The sequence below is a fragment of the Amia ocellicauda genome, chromosome 3 (genome assembly GCF_036373705.1).
Source record: "Amia ocellicauda isolate fAmiCal2 chromosome 3, fAmiCal2.hap1, whole genome shotgun sequence".
NCBI lineage: Eukaryota > Metazoa > Chordata > Actinopteri > Amiiformes > Amiidae > Amia > Amia ocellicauda.
In genome coordinates this window covers 42,276,460-42,298,669 of record NC_089852.1, presented here as the reverse complement: position 1 = coordinate 42,298,669, position 22,210 = coordinate 42,276,460, and the positions used below count along the sequence as shown (strand labels likewise).

Below are 22,210 nucleotides of genomic sequence, written 5' to 3'. Positions count from 1 at the left end.
TAGCAAAAACTAATGGAGATAAATTACTTCTATTTGGGTTAATTTTGGTGTTTGTTTAAAGCTTTTTACCATATTTTCAGCCCTAAACATCTCACGGCTCCCTGTTGATTGAAAGACTTTTCATAAGCCGTCAAAGCAGAGTGTGGGCAATGTGTTTAATGGCTGCTTCATTGTGTATAAAGCAGCCTTGCAGATATGAAAACTAACAGGCCCCTGGGCACTTAATGACTCCTAATTATGAACTAAGGATTTCCTGATCTTCTTGGAGAGTAATTTCAGGACAGAGAGAGAGCGGTCTTCTGCTCAGTTTAAAAAATAATGACAACAAACAATCGAATCGTGACCACAACTATAAAGTAAAAAAAAAAAAAAAAGCACAACAAATAACACAAAACAAACGACTACACACAAGTGACACACACACACACACACACACACACATTATCTATATCTATATAGTTATGTGTGTATCTTTTTTTTTTTTTAAACAAACAATAGTACTCATATTTAACAAAATATATATATGTATTTGGTGCCAGCCCAGTCGCGCCTTCTTCCCTGGTGCCTAAGGGGTTAATAGGTTGCTGTAATTGGCACCCGCAGCTGCTCTTTCTTTCGACAGGGGATGATTTTGCAGCCTCCGCTTTGTGTGACAGCTGCCTAATTGGGCATTCTCCCCTTGTAGCGAGGCTGCCTCCTCCAGCCGGGCTGCTGACGAATGGCAGCGGATTACAGATGAGGACACACTGACCCGCTCGACCTTCCCGCGGAGCGGTGGGAGGGGCCTCGCGCGAGCTTAGCGCCGCGGGTCACTGGAGGATGAGGTCGTGAGAAGGTGGAGATTCTGCCAGGTGGCGGATGACAGAGTGTCACATGACAGTAGCCTGATGTCAGTATGTCAAGGGCACAGCTATTGGCACCAAGCAGACCCTTTTTATTTTTTTATTTTTCTTCTCTCCCCCCAACCTTTTTTTTTTTTTTTTTTTTTGTTTCCTCGCGTTTCTTTTCTAAAGGTGTTTTGTTACAGTTTCTCGCTCTTGGCTCTTTCCCCAGTTCAGTTCAAGCAGTTAGCAAAAGTATAGGGAACAGATTTTACGTGTGTCCTGATTTTTATTTTGTAATTTTTTAAAGATTGTTCTGTATTTTTTGTGTATTCTGCCTTTCTAGTTTGTAGGAGCCAACTAGGAAAAGGTTGTGTCCTCCCATCAGGAGCTAATAAGCACTCTCGTTAGGCTCATAATGAAATATTCCTGGCGCAGCAAACTCACGACTCTACCTCCAGAGCTCCGGAGATGAGCACTGCCTCATTGTGTTGAGATGTCTGAGGAGACAGTCCACATAAAAGTACATTTTATAACTGCTCTTTCTCAAATTACTTTATAATTGCTGTAAAAAAAAAAAAAAAGCTTTACATTTACTCTGACTGCCTAGTCGGTTAAATACGTAAATAAGTAAATCACAGGAGTAAGAATTGGTGTTTAAGTGATTAAATCGCACATCAGTGAGCTAAGGAACAGAAAGCTGCTTTTCTTGAGCGTATGAGAGCTTTCTGTTTTGCAGACTACTTGAGCTAAAGGCTTGGAAATAGAATTTAATTTCCAGGCAATTTGTATTATATACCCAGTTAGGCTGCTCAGGCGATGTCCTTAACTCTTTGAGAAGGAGGCTGTTAATGCCTTTTTCTGTGTAAAGTGCTCCAGGGCAGGTTAAAGCAGTGAAGGGCTTGCCCTCTTACGCATCTCTGCTTGGCTTCCTTCTCTGCGCTTTTGTTGTGATCGCCGCTGCCCCCCTCCCCAAGTCACCAAAGCAAATATGCAGCATAGCTTCACATCATCTGAGCACGGAGGCAAGCATCCTAAGATCTGTATGTGTGCCGGGGTCTTGTTGTTGTCGTTCCTCCAGGATGCAATTTCATTCCCTCGAGGTAAAAAGCCGTCAGTAGTAAAATGTGATGAATTAGTTCACTCAAGTAGACTCGCCCCTCTTCATGTCCGTGTGTGAGCGCTGGGGTGTGTTTGTGTGTGTGTGGGTCGAGTGTCTGCGTGGAGAGGGCTGTGGGTGTGTGGGGGGGCGGTGGGGGGTTGGGGAGAGTGCTGGCTGGGTTACTATAGGTTTAATGCTGACCTTGTTGTGCATGTACTTAGCTGCTTTTCAGTGCCTGAGTCAGGCTGCGCGAGCTCTTTAATCCCACGCCCTCGTACACGTATCCTTGATTAGTGGTAGTGGTTATCTCGGAATAAGACAGTCCGCCCTCCCTTTGCATTGGTCAGGACTAGGGCACAGGGGGGTGTCAAGTCGAAGGAGAGAGATAGGGAGAGAAGGATCCACATTAGTATTCCACAGGAGCACTGCTGCCTGCAGAGCAAATTGATTACTACAGTGTACCTGTACTTGGCATCACAGCTTTGGAAGAAAGGTAGGGCTATATATTGTGTTTCTGTGTTTGCATTACATAGGAAAAACATGCCAGGACTACTTAACCTGCTTGGCATCTCTTCCAGCACAACTGCAGCCTATCAGGACAGTATGATTTCAGTGCCTTGTGTATATTTTTAAGTAGATTTTGATGCTCCATTAAAATATAGCTCTATATTTTAATATTTATGTAAGTTTGAGATCATGTTTTATTAATTATTCTGATGTGATTGTGTTGTTTTGTTTTATGTTATGTAGTGCTACCAAGGTCTGTAGCAGAGAGAAATAAAAGTCAGTGCTTTTAGGTTTTCAGAGATTTAAGATGCAAAAGCAGCAGGAAGTTTGTTTGTGAGGAGAGTTGTCCGTTTTCCCTCCACTATTACTGCCTTCGAAAGTTTCTGTGGATGCTGCCTTTTGCAATTGTAGCACACCTACTTTTGAAAACTTAGTGCCTCCTACCATAGCTTTATAAACATTGATGTGAGAGTACAATCTCCATAATGAACTTCTTTTGGCTGGCAGAAACTGAAGCAAGTTTGTAAACTTTTTACAATTTTGATATCTGTACATATATTATCAAAACCTGTGACGAAGGTGATACTATTCCAGCCAGAACCAACTCTTATATGAACCAGTCAGCTGCAATAGTTATCCACACTGTGATTATTTATTTCATATCCACAACCTGGGAGCTGTTGTTTTATGTGCTATTGCTTAAGTGTACTTTAAAAATGCTTTTAAATACAGTTCCCCTATTTTTAAAGTTACGCATTTGTTTTAATCGCCATATGCTATTTTAAACTGTTCAGGCAGAAACCTACAACCATTCAAACCACCGCAGCCACCTGCCGTAATAACTGAGTTTGCCGGTGGGGGTTATCAGTCCGTTGACCTTTTCGACTATATTTGCAGTGCTATATTTGCAAGTTCCTCTAAGAACTTAATTTATATAACTGGTGAGACCCTTGCTGAGAACTTTTTAAATACAGAAGTATTTAGTTTTTTTTTTTTTAAATGTTATGTTTCTTATTTGACTATTTTATAGCTGTCCTATAAAGAGATGGGCTTCCTACCAGAAAGATGTTTTGCAGTCTGTGAAAAGTGTTTGTCAGAATCGTGCGTGCTTTGAGGAGTATTCCTTATAGTGCTGAAACCCAAAAGATTTCATGAAAGAGATCAAGCATTCCTTTAAGTTTTGTCCCAGTTGTGAAAACGCTCTTTTTGTTTTAAGTATTAGTAGGCATATGGAGGAGAAGAAACGCTTTTATCTTCAGGTGTTAGGAAGTTGGCAACCTCTGTACTGAGACAGACCAAGACAATCTCTTTTGTCTGCAATTCAGATTCTAACTGTAAGGCCAGTTGCCTGGAATTTACCTTAAGTTTAATTTGGGAAGCCGTGTTTAATCGTGTTATCTTTTAGTAGGGTAAGTGGATCTTATTGATTAAAGAGATTAATTAAATATATTTAGTAAGTTACTCGCTTAAAACAACTACCACCAAGGGAGAACTATTTTTTTAGTTGTAGCTGAGGGGTTTCAGTTTTGATTCTGAAATAATTCGTAAGTTGTTTTATAATATGCAGAAGGAAAATGGATCATTCAGAAACATCAGCTTTGATAATGCTTTGAAACACAAACTAATGTTTCATCTCCACTTTAATTTGCTGTGTGTGCCTGGGGTTGTTTGAGGTAATATATGAGTATAGGCAGATCTCATTAGCCAGATTTAAGTTCCTTGTTGTAGTGCTTTTTTATTTTTGCCACCAAAACAGCTAGATCTCACTGTCTGTTATGTGCTGTTGATTTAAATCAAGGCCAAGTCTGTAAATATGAACTCATGACCTAATTTTACTGACTTAAGGAGAAAAAACCCATGTGGCCCAGCTTTGTGTAATACATTTAAATAATAAATAAATACATTTAAAGGTACAAACTGTCTGATGGACATTATAACTAGGGCCAGTAGTCTAGTATTTTTAGTTTTCCTTGTAATTCCTATTGATTAGTTGTGGCTGTGGAATCCTACATTATGGCAGGGGTACATTTATTATATAGACCATGAAGGGAATCAGACATTTGTAAAGCTAATAAGCCTTTCCACCTTTGGTGTGTTTATCCTCAAGGCCAAGATCACCTAACATTCCCTGTCGATTTTCTTTCAATTCAGACCTAATTTGTAAACAGACATTTAGGAAATCAATAACACGCAGTGAATCAGGATCGTGGTGTTTTGCTTTTTGTGTGTTTTTGTTTTTCTCCTTTCTTTTGACAAAACCTATTCGATGATAGAGCATGTAATTTAGAAAACCAAATCATATTGTAACATTTGGGACAGCCTTTACACATTTATCACCTGGTCTAGTTTGTGCACGCCTTCTTCTAGAAATCTGACTATTTTCCAGCTCTATTATAGTGCTCGCTTTCTGGATGTAAACCTTACCCAGCACCTCAAGTGAAGCCATAAAAAGTTCAGCAACACAGATCGTGGTATTTTTTTAATCTGGGGGACGTCATGGCTTTAGTTCACAGAGTCAGGTGGAAGTGGGGGTTGTTGTAGATGTGCATTTAAATTATATTCCAGTTGTTCAAGAGTCGTCTTTAAATGTAGAGATGAAGCTAAATGTTTAACACCATTCATTTAATGGAGAGCACTTGCTCGTTTAATCTGAAATGCCAATCATGTTAGATAAGTTTTTTCCCTCTTTTCAACTGTCCATAGATGAAACAATAGGCAAAACATTTGTTCTATTTTAGATGTCATCTGTTTTGACTGGAGAGCTGCATGGTTTCGGCTGAAATCCCATTTATTTGCTTAATTATAAATGAACATTTTTGTTAAGTTCCAGTAAACCTAGGAAAGCACAGAATGTTCTACAATGTTCTCACATGGAATGTATTTGTATTGGTTAATATATTATATAGGCCTACATTAAAATCAAAATTCAATATCAAAGTATACATAAATAACAGTTATCCAAATTAAACCAAAAACAAACCAACATGGAAGCCAACACTTTTGGTCTTGAGACTCGGGTACGCCAGAATCCCATCATGCCCCAGCTGTGAGGTTAGGAGTCGCAGGGCAGCAGTTCATTATTTTGATGCAGATTTCAGGTTCCATTAGACCAAACTGGTGATGTAGACAGGTTTAGTTTTCACAAACTAAGATATTGACCCAGCGTGAACCAATTTTGAACTTTGACTACTTTTCCCCCCAAAAGTGTAGGAAATTGTGTTTTGGTCCAGTTTTTCAATTGCAATTAGGTTTTGAGTGAAAGAGGTAATGATTCACCTGTGCTAGGGATGCACAAGTACGCCCTTGTCTATCACTCAGGAAAACAGCATGAGAACATCACAACTCTGGAAAAGTGTGGTTGTGAATATAACCGCAGAATGGCTTCTAAGGCCTCGCAGTGTACTGCCATGCGTGGCAAATTGTGAGATTGGTAACCCATGCCTCAATTGTGCCATGATATTGTATATAACCGTATTCTTCGGATCTTCAGGTTTTCTATCTGGCTCTAGAGGATCGGCACCATTATCGACCTAAGAGAACATAAAAATAAGACTTAACCTCTGATTGTAGACAGTGGAACAGTAGTAGTCTTTGGTTTATGGTTTCCTGTGATGGAGTAAATCATATATTGCTCAGGAACATTGCTTTCTCAACTTTCCAGACGCACTGAAGATGATCTAATGGAGATGTTTTCAGTCAAGAGTACACATCCCAGGTTGGCAGTGTGAAATAGTCCTGAGCACCATCCTTCCAGTCGTGTGGACATTCCCTCCCAGAATTTCTTGAGGTTATGGGAATCTGGGTCATGTTGATCTGCTTTTTTTTTGCCCGAGTTCTGAGCTCTAATTGGTGGAACTAATGAGTGTTGTATCGGAACTGTTCACCCAGCACACGTGGATGCGTGTGTTTTCGTCATGCGTCTTCAGAAGTAGGTCACAGTGACCTAGTTTTTATTGTGCCTGGCCCTGATTGACTGAGTCACTGAGCACTCTATCTTAGGAATTTTTAGCTGCATTTTGATGGTGTTTTGCATGGGCGTTTGTTATAATAACAGCAGTAAATTGATTCTTTCAAGGTGACAGAGGACTGATTTTATAGTTGTTGTCTTTTTAATACTTGCACTGTAACTGGGCAGCTCAATAAATTCAGTGATGGAACTTTTCAAAGTTTTTTTTGGTTTTGTTTTCCCTCCTCTTTAATAGTCAGCTTGTTTCTTAGTTGTATTTTTTTAAATATAAAAACAAGCAAATAAATAAATGAGACAAATTTTAAATCATACTGTGATTTGAATCTTTTGTCAAGAAAGTTTTACCTGTTGTAATATCAGAAGTGAGGAGAATCTGTGTGTAAAAGTGGCTAGAGAAGAGAATATAAATCCATGATATTTCTCTTCTTTCCATGTGGGTGATACTGGACAGTTACCCAGTGGACAGAGTATTTTGTGTAATACTGCTACTTCTTACATTAAAAGTATTGTAATGGTTGGTTTTATAACTTGAGCCACATGTGCTAATAAAGAGTTATCACATATTAGAAGTGATATGTACAGCAAGGGCAGGTTTGTCACTTATTATTAAAGCCAAGTGCTTTGTATAGACGCCAGCTGTTACATCAAGTTAAAGCTTTGCTCGTCTGTGACCTTGACTTTAACTATAGATCCTGTATTTTTTTTTTTTTTTTCATCATGCATTTTAAATAGCTTAAATGGATTACAATTCCTGAACAATGGAAGTAATTTATTATCCAGTATTTTTGGGACAATTAATCTTGTACCTCTCATGTGAGCAATGGTAGATTGGCTTCGGATATCAAACCCCTGCAATTTTTATCAGGGCCCCATATTCATACAGATCTTTTTTCTTTTTTTTTCTCCCCCCTTAACTCTTCGTTCACAGTGTCTTACAGCGAATGATGTTAATAATTTTATGACCTTCACATTACTGAATGTCTCAAAGTGAGCAAAGAACATCTTTTCATCAGATGATATAGCTTTTGTGTCCACATTGCTTTCTTTGCCAGTGGCTAGTAAAATAATTTAAAATGCTGTCGGATGTTATTGCCTGACATTGTCAAAGATAATGGATAATTACTTGAAGTACAGTAACTCAAAAGAGATGCATTACCTTTCTTGTCCAGAGGGGTCTTTTTTTGGTCGCATTTAAAACGATGGATTAAGACAGATGCATGAGGTCATTTTAAATCTCTGTTCTGCAATATCACTTAATACCCACATTTTCCTCTCTTCAGATGCCATGTCTTGTATAGCTTGGTTCTAGCTTAATGGGATTTGTCTTGAGGGATGTCGGGTGTCTATAAACGCTATCTTTGAAATTTAATTTCAATGCTTTCACATTTTTAAATGGTACGATGTCTAAATGTATAAATGGGAATGTCTTGTTAATGCTCATTTTCCTAATTTGCTGCTGTGCATCCCAAAAGTGCCAACAGAACTTGTGCATAGAAATTCTTGTTCTTATTGTCCCAATACATTGAATTTCCTTGAAAACTACATTGCTAAAATGTCTATTAGCCTTCATAAGCAATGTGGTCAAGCACAGCTGTTTCTGCTGGATGTATCAGTGAGAATTACAAGAGCTGAGGACAGGAATTGTTTCATGTTGATCACATCGACATTCCTATAAGTTTTCACTGCAAACTTTTGTCAAAAGAAAATAAAGACCAAGTGTAGAAAACAGAATATGCCTGTTCATGTAAATGTTTGTCAGTGAACATCATCTGTGTAAAGCTATGCGTTTAAAATGATTTTAACCTAATCCTGAGAAAAATCTGAGTTCCCACTTGCCTGATGACAATATACTATAAATGATACTTCCACTATACTGTGGGGAAATAAAAAAAAAAAAAAATAACTTTAATGCAAGACTGCCTTTAAAGATTATCAACATATGTCAGATGCCTCTTATTCACGTAGTTGTCTTTAATTAGTCGGGAAAAGGTCAAAATTGGGTCAATTACATTCACATAGCAACTGCTGTCAACCCTCTATGAACAGATAGATCTTCCTGGTCAGAATTTCTATGCTATGGTTGTAATTTAGTTGTAATATATCCTGAGACAGGGGGAGCTGCTTCCATAGGAATCTGTTACAGATTTTTCCTAAGAATCCACTCTTTCATTAGAAGAGCGATAAGCATATTATTTCCATTTCTTACATCCGTAGGAGATTGTAAAAAGTCAGATATTGTCATCATGAAAGTGACCTTGCTACATCCGGTTGTTTTGATTTACCAAATTGTTAGAACCCGGCTTTTTTTCTCATTAGGTGTATGTTGAAGCTAAAGGTTGATACCAGTTTTTCAAATTTTCTGCTACTGCTACAAATCTGCTCAAATGCATTTGTGTTGCATTGGAAAAGCCCCAAGGAGCACCTGGCTCCGTTCTTCTGTTTATCTGTTTTGACAAGGGAACACTGTTTTTGCTCATTTCCTGTGTTTGGAGATAACTAATAATGTTGTGGTGTTATTTTGCCATGTTTTAATTAAAAAAAAACAGTCTGCTTCTTGGCAGACATGGTATAATAACCTTGAACAACAAAAGAATATATAGAAATATCAATGGGAAAGCAATAGAGTCAAGGTGTTAACAACTAACAATGCTTTGCAAGATGTTGAACACTGTGGCCAGTTTGGGAGAGTTAGTCGAGTTCAGTATTGGCACAACTGGAGGCTGTAAGGACTTATTAAATTGTCTGTAGTCTCATCATTTGTCTGCAAAACTGAGAATGAGACCTCCTGTTGGCACAACAGCCCGGCCAGGAGGGGTTTGGAAGGAAGGAATAGGAGGGTAAAATGGACTTCAGTGGAGAGCTAATCAGGACTAGATGGGATTTAGGCAGTTCACATTTAATTAACCTTTGTGGATTTTGCCTTCACACTGGGGTTTTCTCTCCTTCTTCAGAAAGACAGTCGAGGGATTGTAGTCTGCCGAGCTGACAGGCCCCTGGTTTAGTGTCTCATTAGGAACCCTCTCTTTGTACCGGGTTGTATTAAAACGTTATTGCGAGCACCATGCAGCCCTGTCACTGGTCTGCTCTGACACAGCCCCTGCCCCGGAGAGCTTGTGCTTGATGGGAGCAAGAGGTCTGTTCACACTCCACGGTCTCTCGGAGCAACTGCCAGCTAATGTGCCAATTAGTGTCTGAGCTCCATGACGTGGACACTTGTCTGGACTTCGGACTTAGACGATGACAGATCTTTTCAGAGACTGCCATCAGACGGAGCGATGACCTTCCATCGTAATTTCTCTGGGCCGAACTCGATACAGCAGCCTCCAGGTAAAGGTCTCTCTGGCAGACCGGGCCTCACGTGGTGTATTACAAGCCTAGATATATAGGCCTTACACTACAGTTGGGTCCACCTTGAGGAAACCGGCCTAGGGCTTATCTGATTTGGAAAGCTTTATGCTATACTAAATGGAATGTAACTTATACATTTTCTGGGTCCTTTTAACCTTAATGCTGCTGGTGATTAATGTGCCTTGCTCTGCACCTGTGATTAATTTTAGATTTCAGTTTCAGTTCAAGTTGTTTATTTCTGGAGAATCTATCGGCAAACTTTTTTATGAAACACTGAAGATTAAAGCATTTGTTTTCTTCAAGTAAGTAGACAATTTCCACAGTACTTAAATTCATCTTGATGTTGTTAGTGGCCCCTTGATTTAACTCAAATTGTCTTGATAAGTCTCTCATAGGGCTTTCTCTTTCCTTAAACTGCATTACTTCAGGTATTTCTCAGTGGATGCAAATTATTATTGTCAATTGCAGTTTAAGGTCATGTACATAGAGTTCTGTGTTTGAAGAGTTTGTTTTTCCAGCTGTGAGCAAGAAACCTAGACACTCGTGACCCAGTGGGCGCTGTTGTTTTTGTGTGTGTGTTATTTTTAAATCCAGTAATGCTTTAAAAAATACAGTGCGGTGAAGCATGGGCAAACAGAAATTGGATACACCAGAATGAGAGAAAGTGTGATAAACCATGAAACTACCGAGCCACTTCACTAAGGTAAATATAATAAAAGGAGACAAATCCCCCTGGAAATCCTTTACCACCCTGTGGCTGGCACTGAAGGTGTAGCTCATTGAGGAAAAGGGAATTTCATTTAGTGGTTTACTGCTGAAGGTGCAGATGGCATTTTTTTTTTTTTTTTTGCCTACAAGAACTGACATGGCCAAATCACACTGCAGAGTGAGAGCTAGATCGGGGGTTTCTGACCTTACATCCTTTTATCTATCGGCAGTGTATAAACTGCCTTAGAATATAATGTACAACATATGTTTCCACTTCAGTAACCATGGTGCACATCAGAACCAGTGCAAGGCTTTTGCTAAATAGCACAGATTGCATTTGCATGTGGTTTCTGTACAGTTAATATGTGCAATGATGTAGGACAGCCCAGTGTCATTTATACATTATCTGTAAAGGTCGACTAGCTTTTTTGAAGAGCTAAAAATTGAATATCTACAATAACAATCAAGTCCTGAACTTAGTGTATTGGCGAATAAAATAATCTTTGAGATGCTGCTTTGAAATGCAAGGTAGCTGTTTTGCAAGACAAGATTGTAACACGGATGCTGGTTGCCCCTTTTATATGAACAACTTGTATTTCCAGCCAACGGATTTAGTTTACATTTCTAGAAGCTGTTCCTTGTCTTGTGTTGTTGAAGTTTTGTCATGCAGTACTTTGATGAAAGCGGTATTAATCATACCTTTACCAATAGGAGAGGAATATTTTCGAAGCGGTTTACCACTTATTCTGGTATTTAAAGAAACTTGAAAGTAGGAAGCCATTGAAAACAAATGAAGGAAAATGCAGCCAATGGATAAATGGGCTAAAAATGCTGTTGTCTGTTATAAATGTAGAGTCTGCAGATACATTTTGTGAGTTACACACTACTGTAAGTCTGGCAAAATAAAAAAGATGAACTGCACTTCTGTGGGTCCTCGTGAAGGATGGTCCTGGACTTAATGAATCTGTACAGCTTTACTCTGAGCCTCATTCCCGTTACCCATAAAATCGCTCATTTTCTCCACATTGTTCCCGCGTGTCTCCAAGGTTCATGAAGTCCCAGGCCTTAAGTAGGGGCATTACTCACGTCAGTGGTGTTCAGTGGGCAGTCGGGCCCACATTCAGCGTACAGTCCTATCATTGGTCTCCTGTTGCTCAGATCTAAAGTGGGACTGATCCGTCGTGCGTGTCACTGCTGGGAAGTCGGAGAAGCTGTTGTGTGTGAGATCCCCGTAAGCGGGGGAGTGTAGCTAATCCCTCAAAACGATCTCTCGTATGTGAAATATGAGTTGGAGCTCCGTTAACTCCTGTGCACATCCAGGCCATCAGTCCCTTCATTTATAAAGTATGTTTGTCTGCGTGTTAAAAAAAAGTAAGGTATCATGTATTACTTTACCAGCCAAGGAAGGGTCTATTATAATTTCTTAGTCAGGGCTCATGTTTTATGTTGAAACAATATATGGTTGAGTCTGAGTGTGCTTCGGTCTTACTGCGCATTAAGTTAGATGGTGATTTAACAACTATTTTTCAGAACCAAACTCTCGACTTAATACATCAGTGAAAAGTGTTATTTTTACTGCTGGTACAGACACTTTCGTTGTGGTTAGTGGGGGAAAGGGCCTGAAACGCACATTATGTATCACCTTTAATTTCCATGACATTTAGATCAGTTTTTCAAAGTAGGTCACAGGTTTACATTAACTGACAGGCCTACAGGGTCATGTTTGGCTGTGTGTTGGAGGCTTATATACTCTTTTGAAATATAAAACGGATCCAGTATCGTCTCTTGTAAATAGATGTGAAGTAAAATGCCAAGTTTGTGAAAGTATTCAGGCTGAAAAATGTTTAAAATAATTAATGTAATTAGATCTTTTCAATTAAAGTGAGAGGACTTGGAGAAGTAATGCAGTAATGTGTCACTTCCAATTCGCCGTGTGTGCAGTTCTCCAATCTCACAATGGATATTTTTCTTCGATCTAATGTGAGTGTATTAAACAAAATGACATATCATTCTTGTTGCCAGGCATTTGTAGGAAAAGGTTGTGCGACAATATTTGAGATCTCATCTTAACAATTAACTGGGAGAGGAGCATGGGTCAGTAACATGGAGAGTCTGACAGTGCATAATATGGATTAAACTGTCAAAAATGGAATAAGCTTGTATGGAACAACAGAGTAAAGGAGACTTTGAATTCTTATTTCATCTTTGAGATGCACCGTTTCAAAAATCAATGCTCTACATGCCATAATCTGTCTTTTTTTCATTTCTAGGTGTGTCTCTGCTTCAGCCGGTGGGCAAGAGTGCTGCAAGGCGACTGTCAACCCGTGGACCCTCCCGATTCCTCCCTGCAGATCTCGGACTCATCCACAATAATTTAATGCATCACAAGGGCTTTTGTGAAATCCTGCTGACTCCTCACCGGCAGCTGGAATAAATTAGCGGGAGATGGTTGTTGACCTCGGATTATCAAAGTTTCACTGCCGCAAGAGAATGGCAGCTGGATAGCCAGCTAAGGGCGCTGCGTACAGCCGAATCAACTCTATAACACTATTCTTTATAAACATCATTTTTGTATTTTGGACTTGAGGAAATTGGCTCTCATAAGATAAGGCTGAAATCTATTTTTCATCTCTTTTGTTGTGATTGGAGGAACTTCATTTCAATCTTAATCTGATCATATTGTTTTACATATTGGTGACAAACCATACAAGGGAATCCTAATATTGAACATGACTCATGGAGAAGAGCCTGGCTCTGAGATGCACCAGGATTCTGCGGTTTTAACTTATCTGGAAGGTTTACTAATGCATCAGGTGGCGGGCGGACAAGGTGCCACGGCTACAAGGAGATCTGAAGCTGGGCACGGCGACCGGGAGCAGAGCAACAAGCCGGTCGCCAGCTATCAGTTGCCGAACCATGGTCCTAATCAGGAAGACCGGAGCGTTCCTCTTGGGGGATCCACACAGCACCTTAAAAAAGCCCGGCTGCTCCGCTCCTCTGAGGCCTGGACTGAGCCCGAGAGCCGGCGAATGTCCGCCCCCGTAGGGGATTTAAATGGGCAGAGCAGGGAGCTGCTCACAGGAGCTCTGGATGGATCCCCTAAATGCAAAGGAGAAAGCACTCTGCTGGCATCCCTGCTGCAGTCTTTCAGCTCCCGGCTGCAGAGCGTGGCGCTCTCACAGCAGATCATGCAGAACCTGAAGCAGCAAGACTACCCCCAAAGCGACGAGAGCACTCCAGAGGAAGACGAGGCCCTGAGATGTTTTGGAAGTGCGTCCAGTCGCTTAAAGGGCCTGTTGAAGAAGAATAAAATGCAGAACCACAACAGTGTGCCTTACCGCCGGAGAAGCAGCCAGGAGAGGTCCTCCGATTCCCCCCAGGCGTCACAGGGCAGCGCTCAGCCTGCCTCTGGGGATGCTCTGTCCTGCGCCGCCAGACTCAAAGCTGTAGCCAGCATGGTGAAGCACAGATCCAGCCCTGCTTCTTCCCCAAAACCCAGTGTTGCCTGTAGTCAGCTGGCCTTACTGCTCTCCAGTGAAGCTCATCTGCAGCAGTATTCCCGGGAGCAGGCCTTGAAAGCACAATTATCTGGGCGATCTGCCAGTGAGAGACTTGCAGCAATGGCCACACAGCAAACACTGGATAATAAGCAGGCCAACGTGGGCCAGCATCAGCTGTCCTCAGATATGGGAAGCCCTTTAAATGAACAGAATGGCACACTCCCTCGGACCACTGTCGACTCCAGTAAATGCAGTCCTGGGCCCATTCTGGGACCGAGCAGATCCACTAGTTCCCCCCGCGCTCTTCATCCTTTCAGGGAAAAACGCTCCTTCGAGAAACCAAACCCAAGACCCTCCCCAAACTGCAGCAGCTTGCTTTTGCACCTTTTGAATAACCACAACACGCAGCGGCAGACCAACGGGCACAGCCACCAGGAGGAAGATTACAGCGTCTTCCCAAACCACAGCTCACCGCTGCCATCCGACAGCGAATACTCCAACCACGAGAACAGCTTCACAAAAGACATTAGTGATGCAGAGAGCTCCAGCTCCAGCTGCTCCCCCATAGACCTTTCCGTGAAGAGCAGGGCCAGCGGTCCCATGTTGGGTTCCTCATCATCTCTGGACAAACTTACGGAGTCTCTGATTAGTAACTGGAACCCTGAGACACCCCTGCATAAAATCACAGAGAACAGAGAACTGAAAAACAGTTCGGTTATCAAACCCCATCACAAAGTCACCCTTCTGCAATTGCTGTTGGATCACAAAAACAACGAGAAGGTCAATAAAAGTGCAGGCAGTCCCGATGCACAGAGAGACGTGAGCCCTAAACCCAGTGCGGCTACTGGCCGGAACACGCCTATCAGTAGCTTGGAAGACAGAAGTACGAGAAACTCTCCCGATGTGATGTGTTTCCGGAAATTGCAGCCCTTGCCTACAATCTCACAGGGGCGAGACTCGAACGGCAGTGCATCGCCGTACAGCTTGAACCTGTCGCCTCAGGTGCAGGCGACTCCCTTAGACCTGTGTAAGACTAAATCCCACTCCGGTGAAAGTGCCCAAGAGTCCTCCTTTAGTGCCAGTAAATTATTACAAAATTTAGCACAATGTGGATTACAAAAATCAGTCCCATCACCTCCTGCAGAGACTCTCGCGCCTCCTGGTAAAAGGCAGGCATACGAATTAAAAACTGATAAACCTGTGGCATTGCTCGAAAGACTCAATGCCCCTCTACCAAGGAAAACACACCCTGTTCTCGAAGAGCCCCATGTGAGCGGGGTCAAGTCTCCATTTGTGGTGGAACCTACATCCCCCTCCGTATCGGAGATCGAGAACCTGCTCGAGAAACGCACCGTCCTTCAGCTGCTATTGGGAACCACCACCACCACCAAGGAAAAAGCAGGGAATAAGCGGAAGAGACCAGCAGCCAAAGGAAATGCTCTGGAAAAACAGTCCAACCAATCCTTGAGCCACGGGAGCTCAAACGATACAATGCTGGATGTCCAGATAAAGACTGAGCCGACGCAGGAGGTCCATGTGTCTGAGCATGATGGAAATGCTGAAGGAGGCCAAAGAGAGGAACAGAGGGAGGGAAACGGCCCTCTTCCTGTAGCCTACAAACACATTAAATCAGAGCCCTTCTCTTCAGAAGCCATTCCTAAAGATGGCCTGCTGAGCCAGCTGTTAAAACACCAGCCCGGTACATATCAAATGCATAAAAGCCCAGATGTAAATATGAGCAATGTGAAAGAAGGGTCATCTCTGCATCAAGGACCAGCAATCCCCAAAAAGAGGAAGATCTGTAAGGAACTGACTGAACGCTTGAGCTGTGATGTCCGACCAGGCAGCAGTGCAGCCCACAGGGAGGCAAGTGCTGAGCGCTGTGCCTCTGGCCCGTCTGAAGGACGCAGTTTCAGCAGTCCGGTGAACCGGCTGGAGGCCGACGCCCTCGGGCCTGTGGGATATTCTGTGAGCAGTTCTCCCCCAAAAGACAATAAAGGCTTCAATGTGCTGAAGCAGCTCCTACTTTCGGACAACTGTTTAAAAGATCTGTCGCAGCCACGAATAGGCGCCAACCCCGCTGTTCTTCAGGCTAAGATCAATGGGAACAGCCCCAATCTGCCCAGTTACAATCATGAACTCGCCACCTTGCAGCGCAACTCCAGTCCACAGGGGCTGGGGCCTCTCGACCTCAAGGGCTTCAACGCTGCCCAGGAGCGGAGCAACCCTCCCATTTCTCCGTGGGGTTACAGCACCGCTAGACAGGACTCTCCGAAACTCAACCTCGTCCCTGTCAAGCGAGAAGTGGAGGGCCCCATTCAGTGGGTTATCAGTGGGGAAGACAAGCATGACTTAAACCGCGATTCTCCCAGGCTGACCAAGTCCAACCCCATATTGTACTATATGCTGCAGAAAGGGAACTCCCATATCAACCGAGAGGGCAAAGAGAAAAGGGTCGAGCCGCTGCAGTGTGGGATGCAAGTGAAAATTAAAGAGGAGCCCGTGTCTGACTTGGATGCTTACACCCACAGACTGAACTTGAAACATCACTTGCAGCTCCACGAGGAGAAGCGAGGGAGTGACACTGATGGGCTCAATGGGACAGTAGAAAAGTGCTAACTGTTAAAATGGAGAAAAGGCCTGAATCCTTGAAAAATATATATATTATTTTCTTTTGTGTCTGTTTTGCATCACAGTTACTGGTTTGCCTTGATTACTAAGTGGTGAGTAGAAAACAGCCAGTGCAGGAGGCAGCAGGGAGATTAAAACTGAGAATCATTTCGTACATGTTACGAAACACTGGAAATCCAAAGCCTTTTCGCAATGGAAAACGCTTTGTATTTTACTTTTATGATGAATTTTCATTTCTCACCGGGTCAACTAACATGTCAGATGGTCCAGCTTTACCTAACACTGTAGTGGGGGGAAAAGAAGAAAATGACCAAATTTGCTGAACATCAAACGCCGTTGGATTTTCTAGAAATGTATTTTCAAGTTCCCAGGTATTGCCTTGCCATGTATCTTTTAGTATAGATGAATTCTAGAAAGGTATTTCAATTTGTATTTGTGTGTAGGAAGAATATTCTGTATTGCACATACCTTTCACTTTTCAGGTTGTTGTCATGATTACAATTTTTAACAGTTTTAAGAACCTGTCAACATAATGTCCTCCTGTGATGAGGTTTCACGATCAGGGGTATAGCGTATTGTCTTTTATAGTTCAATATCAGTTGTTTGTCTAGAGTCTGCAGTTACTGTAAGTCCAGTAACTCTGTGATTATGTTCAGTATGATACCAACCCTGCCTAACTACAAGAGTTCCTCCTTACAAGCAGGCTGTCAGCATGATCACTTCCTCTAAAGAGGGTAGTCCTGTCAGGAGATGATCGCTCCTTAATCGACTTCAAAGGCAAAATGTCATTTAGCAATTCATCTTAAGATCTAGATGATTTTTCAAAAGTACAGTTTTAAGAAAAATATATATATTCTAAATCCCAAAACAGGCAACCTAGAGGTTCAGTTTAATCAAAATGACACCTTTTTATTTATTCACCCAAACACATCTTTGTAGATATGCTCCAAACACACTTTTTGTAAGAAAACAAAAAGTCAGTATTTAAGAATATTGCTGACAGTTTTTGTTTTTTGTTCTTCGTGTTTTTGTTGGTTTGGTTTGGTTTTAAACCCAGCAGTACCAATGAGACGGAGCCTGTCTGGCTGCAGCCGTACAAAGAGAAAAATCATCTTTTACATCTGTCCTGCAGCAGAGAAAAGGCTCGAGTACAGTCTCTGGGGGTCTATCAACACATGCTTGAGCTTATCTACCTAAAGCAGTGCTCAATACACTGAATAGACCATGCTGAGGGGAACACAATGACTCAATTAAAAACAAAGCCCCTGATGAGGAATTCGTTAATGCACCATTGCATGGTTGTTTCTATTACGAAAGATAAAAATGAAAAAGAGAGAGAGTGAGAGAGAGTGAAATATCAGAAATGATGATTATGAAAGGAATCCCAAAGAAAGGAGATCTTCTTTCATGACATCGTCCCTTGGAAGGTCCTAAGGGTGTCACTGTGCTTTATTCTGTTCAAGGTATAAATTCACAACCTTCTGGGTCAAAAAGCTGCAACATGTGTATATAACTCCAGGGTACTTTATACACCGTCCTTTATCCTCCATTTTGATCGTGTACATGACAGGGTGGGCTGCTGGGGGCGAGCTCTGCGCTCTTTCACATGGGAGCTAGAGGAAGAAAAGTGCACCTGTCCTTCCCAATGTTCTTGCACAGTAAATTAGTCGTTTCTCATTTGGAATGAGCCCTTCGGTGTTGTGAGGTGTTCCCTAGACTTGCAGCATGTGAAGAGTTGTTTTGTTTTTTTGTGTTGTAAAAAAGTTGCTTTTTAACATTTTGATTACAGAATTCTTTTTATTTTGTTTCAGCTTATTGTGTGAAATTGTGTGCTCTTTATAAAGACCCTCTAGCATTTTAATTGTGCCAAGCTATATACAAAGTACAATGAAAGACCATATTCCACATGTTTCCTGCCTGACGTTAATTGGCGAGCTATATTGTTTGAAGCAAACTTGGCCATTCACGCTTAGTGTTATTGCAGTTTTTTCAGATTTGATTTTTTTTGTCTTTTTTCCCTTACTATGTAAATCGAAACTAAAAGCAATTTTTTTTTTTTTTAATCATAAAAAAGGTGTCCTCTCCTGGTACATAGTGTAACCCAGATGTTACTGTTCTTAATTGGAACCTTTGACACACTAAATGCGTTGCCCCTTGTGTTTTAGAGTGCGTATCTGTCACCGTTAACGAGGGGGTAATGGGTAATATAGCCCGTCAAAGGTGTAATCCTGAGACCAACATTAACATTACATGGAAGTGATGAATAACAGACTCAATCAACATTTCTTGACACTCCCAGTCCAGTGGGTTGGGAAGTTATAAGCACGTGTTTCTGGTTTAGTTTTTTCCAGCTGGGATTGTTAATTTATGCATTATTTATTCAACTCTGAAGCGGGCAGAAAGACAGAGGGTCTGATGGAGTACACTTAATCACTCACAAACTGTTCTTGAAGTCTTAAGTGTGACATATATTGATATTGGGTTTTATGTTTGTTTCTTTGAATGTAGGTCATTCACATGTGATGCTTCTTTAAATTTAATTAGGTATGATGAGTGATTTTTTGTAAAAACTAAAAAACCTAAAAAAAACAACCTATATTTCTGTAAATAGTACTTTCATTATGAAAGATAGCTATTTTGTATTGTTTAAGAGAAAAATAACGTACTAGTTTTCAACTCCCTAAGGTGATGTAAATTCTGTGTAATAATGTACATAACTTGACAGAGGATGAACTGTTTCTTTTGCATGTGTCTCTATGTTGTAAGCTAATGATAATCTTTGTTCTGCAACATGTTATGTCATGACTGATGTTCTACACCGCTGCCTGTTGCATGCAGACGCATGGGAAATACCTGTGCATCAATCCTGGATGTGGGGAAATTAAAAGTCTTAAAATACTTTATCATGGAGCCTCATGAATTTAAAAGTGATTGAAGTTGGTAAATAAAATTATACACTTATAAACAAATATTTAAACTTTGAAAAACTAATGTGCATTAAAGATTTCATTTTTTTATTATTATTATTGTTACTTGCATCAGAAAGGCGTGGTTTACAAGTTACAGTACGTACAGTGCAAGAGGAGAGGCAGCAGTGATGTGAACTGTACAATATCAATTAAGGGTTTAAAAAAAATCTGAATCTTCATTCCATGTCAAAAGCTGAAAACCTTTTTGTTGTTTTTCTTATTTTGGTGTTTACTTCTTGCACAGATTTTAAATAAAGTACTAAAATGCACAATTTGAATAAAAATCATGTGTTGTTTCCTTTGTTACCTTTGTAGCTACTAATATTACATTGTGTGTGTGTGTGTGTGTGTGTATATGTATATATCTATGTTGAACATTGGTATAATCTAAAAGTTCTATAAAACAATGTTAAAACATTTTCCTGAAGGCATAAGCTACAGAAAACAATTGCCAAAAAAATAAAAGTATTGAAAAACTTGAGGAACCTACGCAAGATGGCAGCTAATCTGTTCATGAACAGGTGTCTTGCGTCTCAGTTAAAGAGTCCAACGCCGTGCAAAAGCACTTGAAAGAGCAGAAACTTCAACCCAGACAAAACTCCAGCCTCATACCTGACCTATATTCTGAAGTAAGCCTGAAGTTATGACCTTAATTCCTGCTGGTTGCAGTGACTAAACACACAGGGATGAACACCGGCAGAGTTCAAAAGGTGTCTGTTTACCTGCAGCGGGTCAGAAGATTGTGAAATGCAACACAATCGGATACAGCGGGACACTTTTATTCGAATGTACATCTTGCCGGGGGCTTCGACGCACAAGCGAGATCTTCAGATTGCAAAGCAAACCCTCCCTCTCAACCCGGGACCCCCTTGTAACTGCACAGTATCTGATCAGAGGAAACAAACCCTCTTGCAATATATATTGTTACGATATATATACTTAGATACACATACTGACATTGTATTTAAAGGTTGAGTTATTTAATTTTTATGGTATTGTGCATTTGTTGAGGTGATTATACTGTTACAATTTAACCTTTATTTCAGCACTTAGTAGTTTGTTTTTGATTAATTATGCTCCTTGTTTTACCGTCATGGTTTTTTTTCATTATTTGTCAGTCTTCTCATAAAGAACAACAGGGAAAAACACAAGGTCCTGGAGAGGAAGGAACCCATATAGAATTGTGCCGATTTGAAGTGCTTGTGGAGTATGGTGGCTTCATACAGAGCAGATACATCCACCCTTCAAATACATTCATATTTTTCCCCTGGATTTCAGTTCTGCAGAACTCTGTATGGAAGTGGACAGCTGATGTCCTCATTCGCTCATTTTTATAATGAAGGAGTGTCTAGAATATGCCCCTGCCAAGATCCTTTCAATGCACTCTAGCATGTTATATACTGTGACACAGGTATAGGATACACAGTTGATTGTCAGTAATAATACACAGCATTCATGTTTTACAAAGATCTATCCTATTCAATTATTCCTCTTGGGGACGAATGCAGAAAGAGTGTCGAGGAAGGCCCGAGGGCAGGAACAAAGAGAATAGCCCTGTTCTTGTACGTTTGTTTGTTCCTGTGAAGAGGAGTTGATTAAAGCAGATCTGTGCAGGATAAGTAACTGTGAGTACGATCTGTCTTTGACATTTTAGCAGCTGAAGCCCCAGAAGTAGGTCATGGCTTTTGTGTGTGTGTGTGTGTGTGGTGTGTGTGTGAGAGAGAGAGAGCGAAAGAGAGAGAGAGTCTGTGTCACAAGTCAGGCATTTATTCGAAGGTCAGGATTTATAAGTAAAAATAGGTTAGGGGTTCATTATAGAAGGTAAGTCCAGGTCTAACTTGACAGTAAAGTTTTCAGCCTAAACACCATCCTTAACTATTATAGGCCATCTGCACATTGGAGTGTTGTTCTCTGTTGTTACGCTGAGAGAAATTTGAACTCTGTAAAGGCCTTGTGGAGCAATGGGGGCAAATACAAAGATACAGTTTTTTAAAGGGATAGAAAAAAAATAGCAACATAGAGAGCATATTCATTTGTCATATTTTGTTCCTCTGCTTAAAGGAAGACAAAAGCATTTTTCTCTAGGCTGTGCAAGTTTTTTAAAGTCGCTATATTCCCATATCATTCCGCATAAACTTATTTATGAATCCTAAGAAGTGACATTTTCTTTCTTTTTGCAGGTACTTGTCCAGCTAACCTGGTAAACCGGAGGATTGTCCCTGGGATGTGGACTCTGAAATGTTGTTCTCTCAGTATGACCTTGACATCTTGGTCACCCCAGTTGTCTGGGTTCGCACCAGGAGGCCGATGAAGGTAAAATGTTTCATAATCACCCTTTTGTCCCTGGTTCTGTGTACGTGTCACCCGCTGTGGAAACAGGAAGTGACACGGGGCCCAGGAATTCACTGAATGTTCTAAACCAGGGATCTTCGATTCTGAACTTAGAGGCTGTCTCGTTTTATTCTTAATCATGAAATGAATGGTTTTACATGGCTGGGCTCGAGGTAGCAGAAAAACCTGGGGAAGCAGGCCCATGTGTTTGTGGTTACATTCATAACTTGAGCTCTCTAGAACTGGAAGATTGAACGCATCTCTGAAATCGGCATGGTTTCCCGCCCTAAGGGATGAGACTTGCGAAAGCGCAGCTCGTACCCAGT

At 41.1% G+C, this 22,210-nt stretch overlaps 1 protein-coding gene across 2 annotated transcripts in view; it reads left to right on the top strand.

Moving 5' to 3' along the window:
• LOC136746793 (nuclear receptor-interacting protein 1) overlaps window positions 1-19,836 on the top strand; it is a 38,667-nt gene extending 18,831 nt beyond the window's left edge. The window contains exons 1-2 of one of the 2 annotated variants that reach the window (XM_066699559.1): window positions 2,240-2,416; window positions 12,724-19,836. In XM_066699559.1, coding sequence (XP_066555656.1) covers window positions 13,183-16,572 — 3,390 coding nt within the window. In that variant the 5' untranslated portion in view covers window positions 2,240-2,416; window positions 12,724-13,182 and the 3' untranslated portion in view covers window positions 16,573-19,836. Of the gene's footprint in view, window positions 1-2,239; window positions 2,417-12,723 lie in introns of those variants that run through there. The other variant, XM_066699558.1, reaches the window with a different exon arrangement.
• Window positions 19,837-22,210: the final 2,374 nt, after the last annotated feature.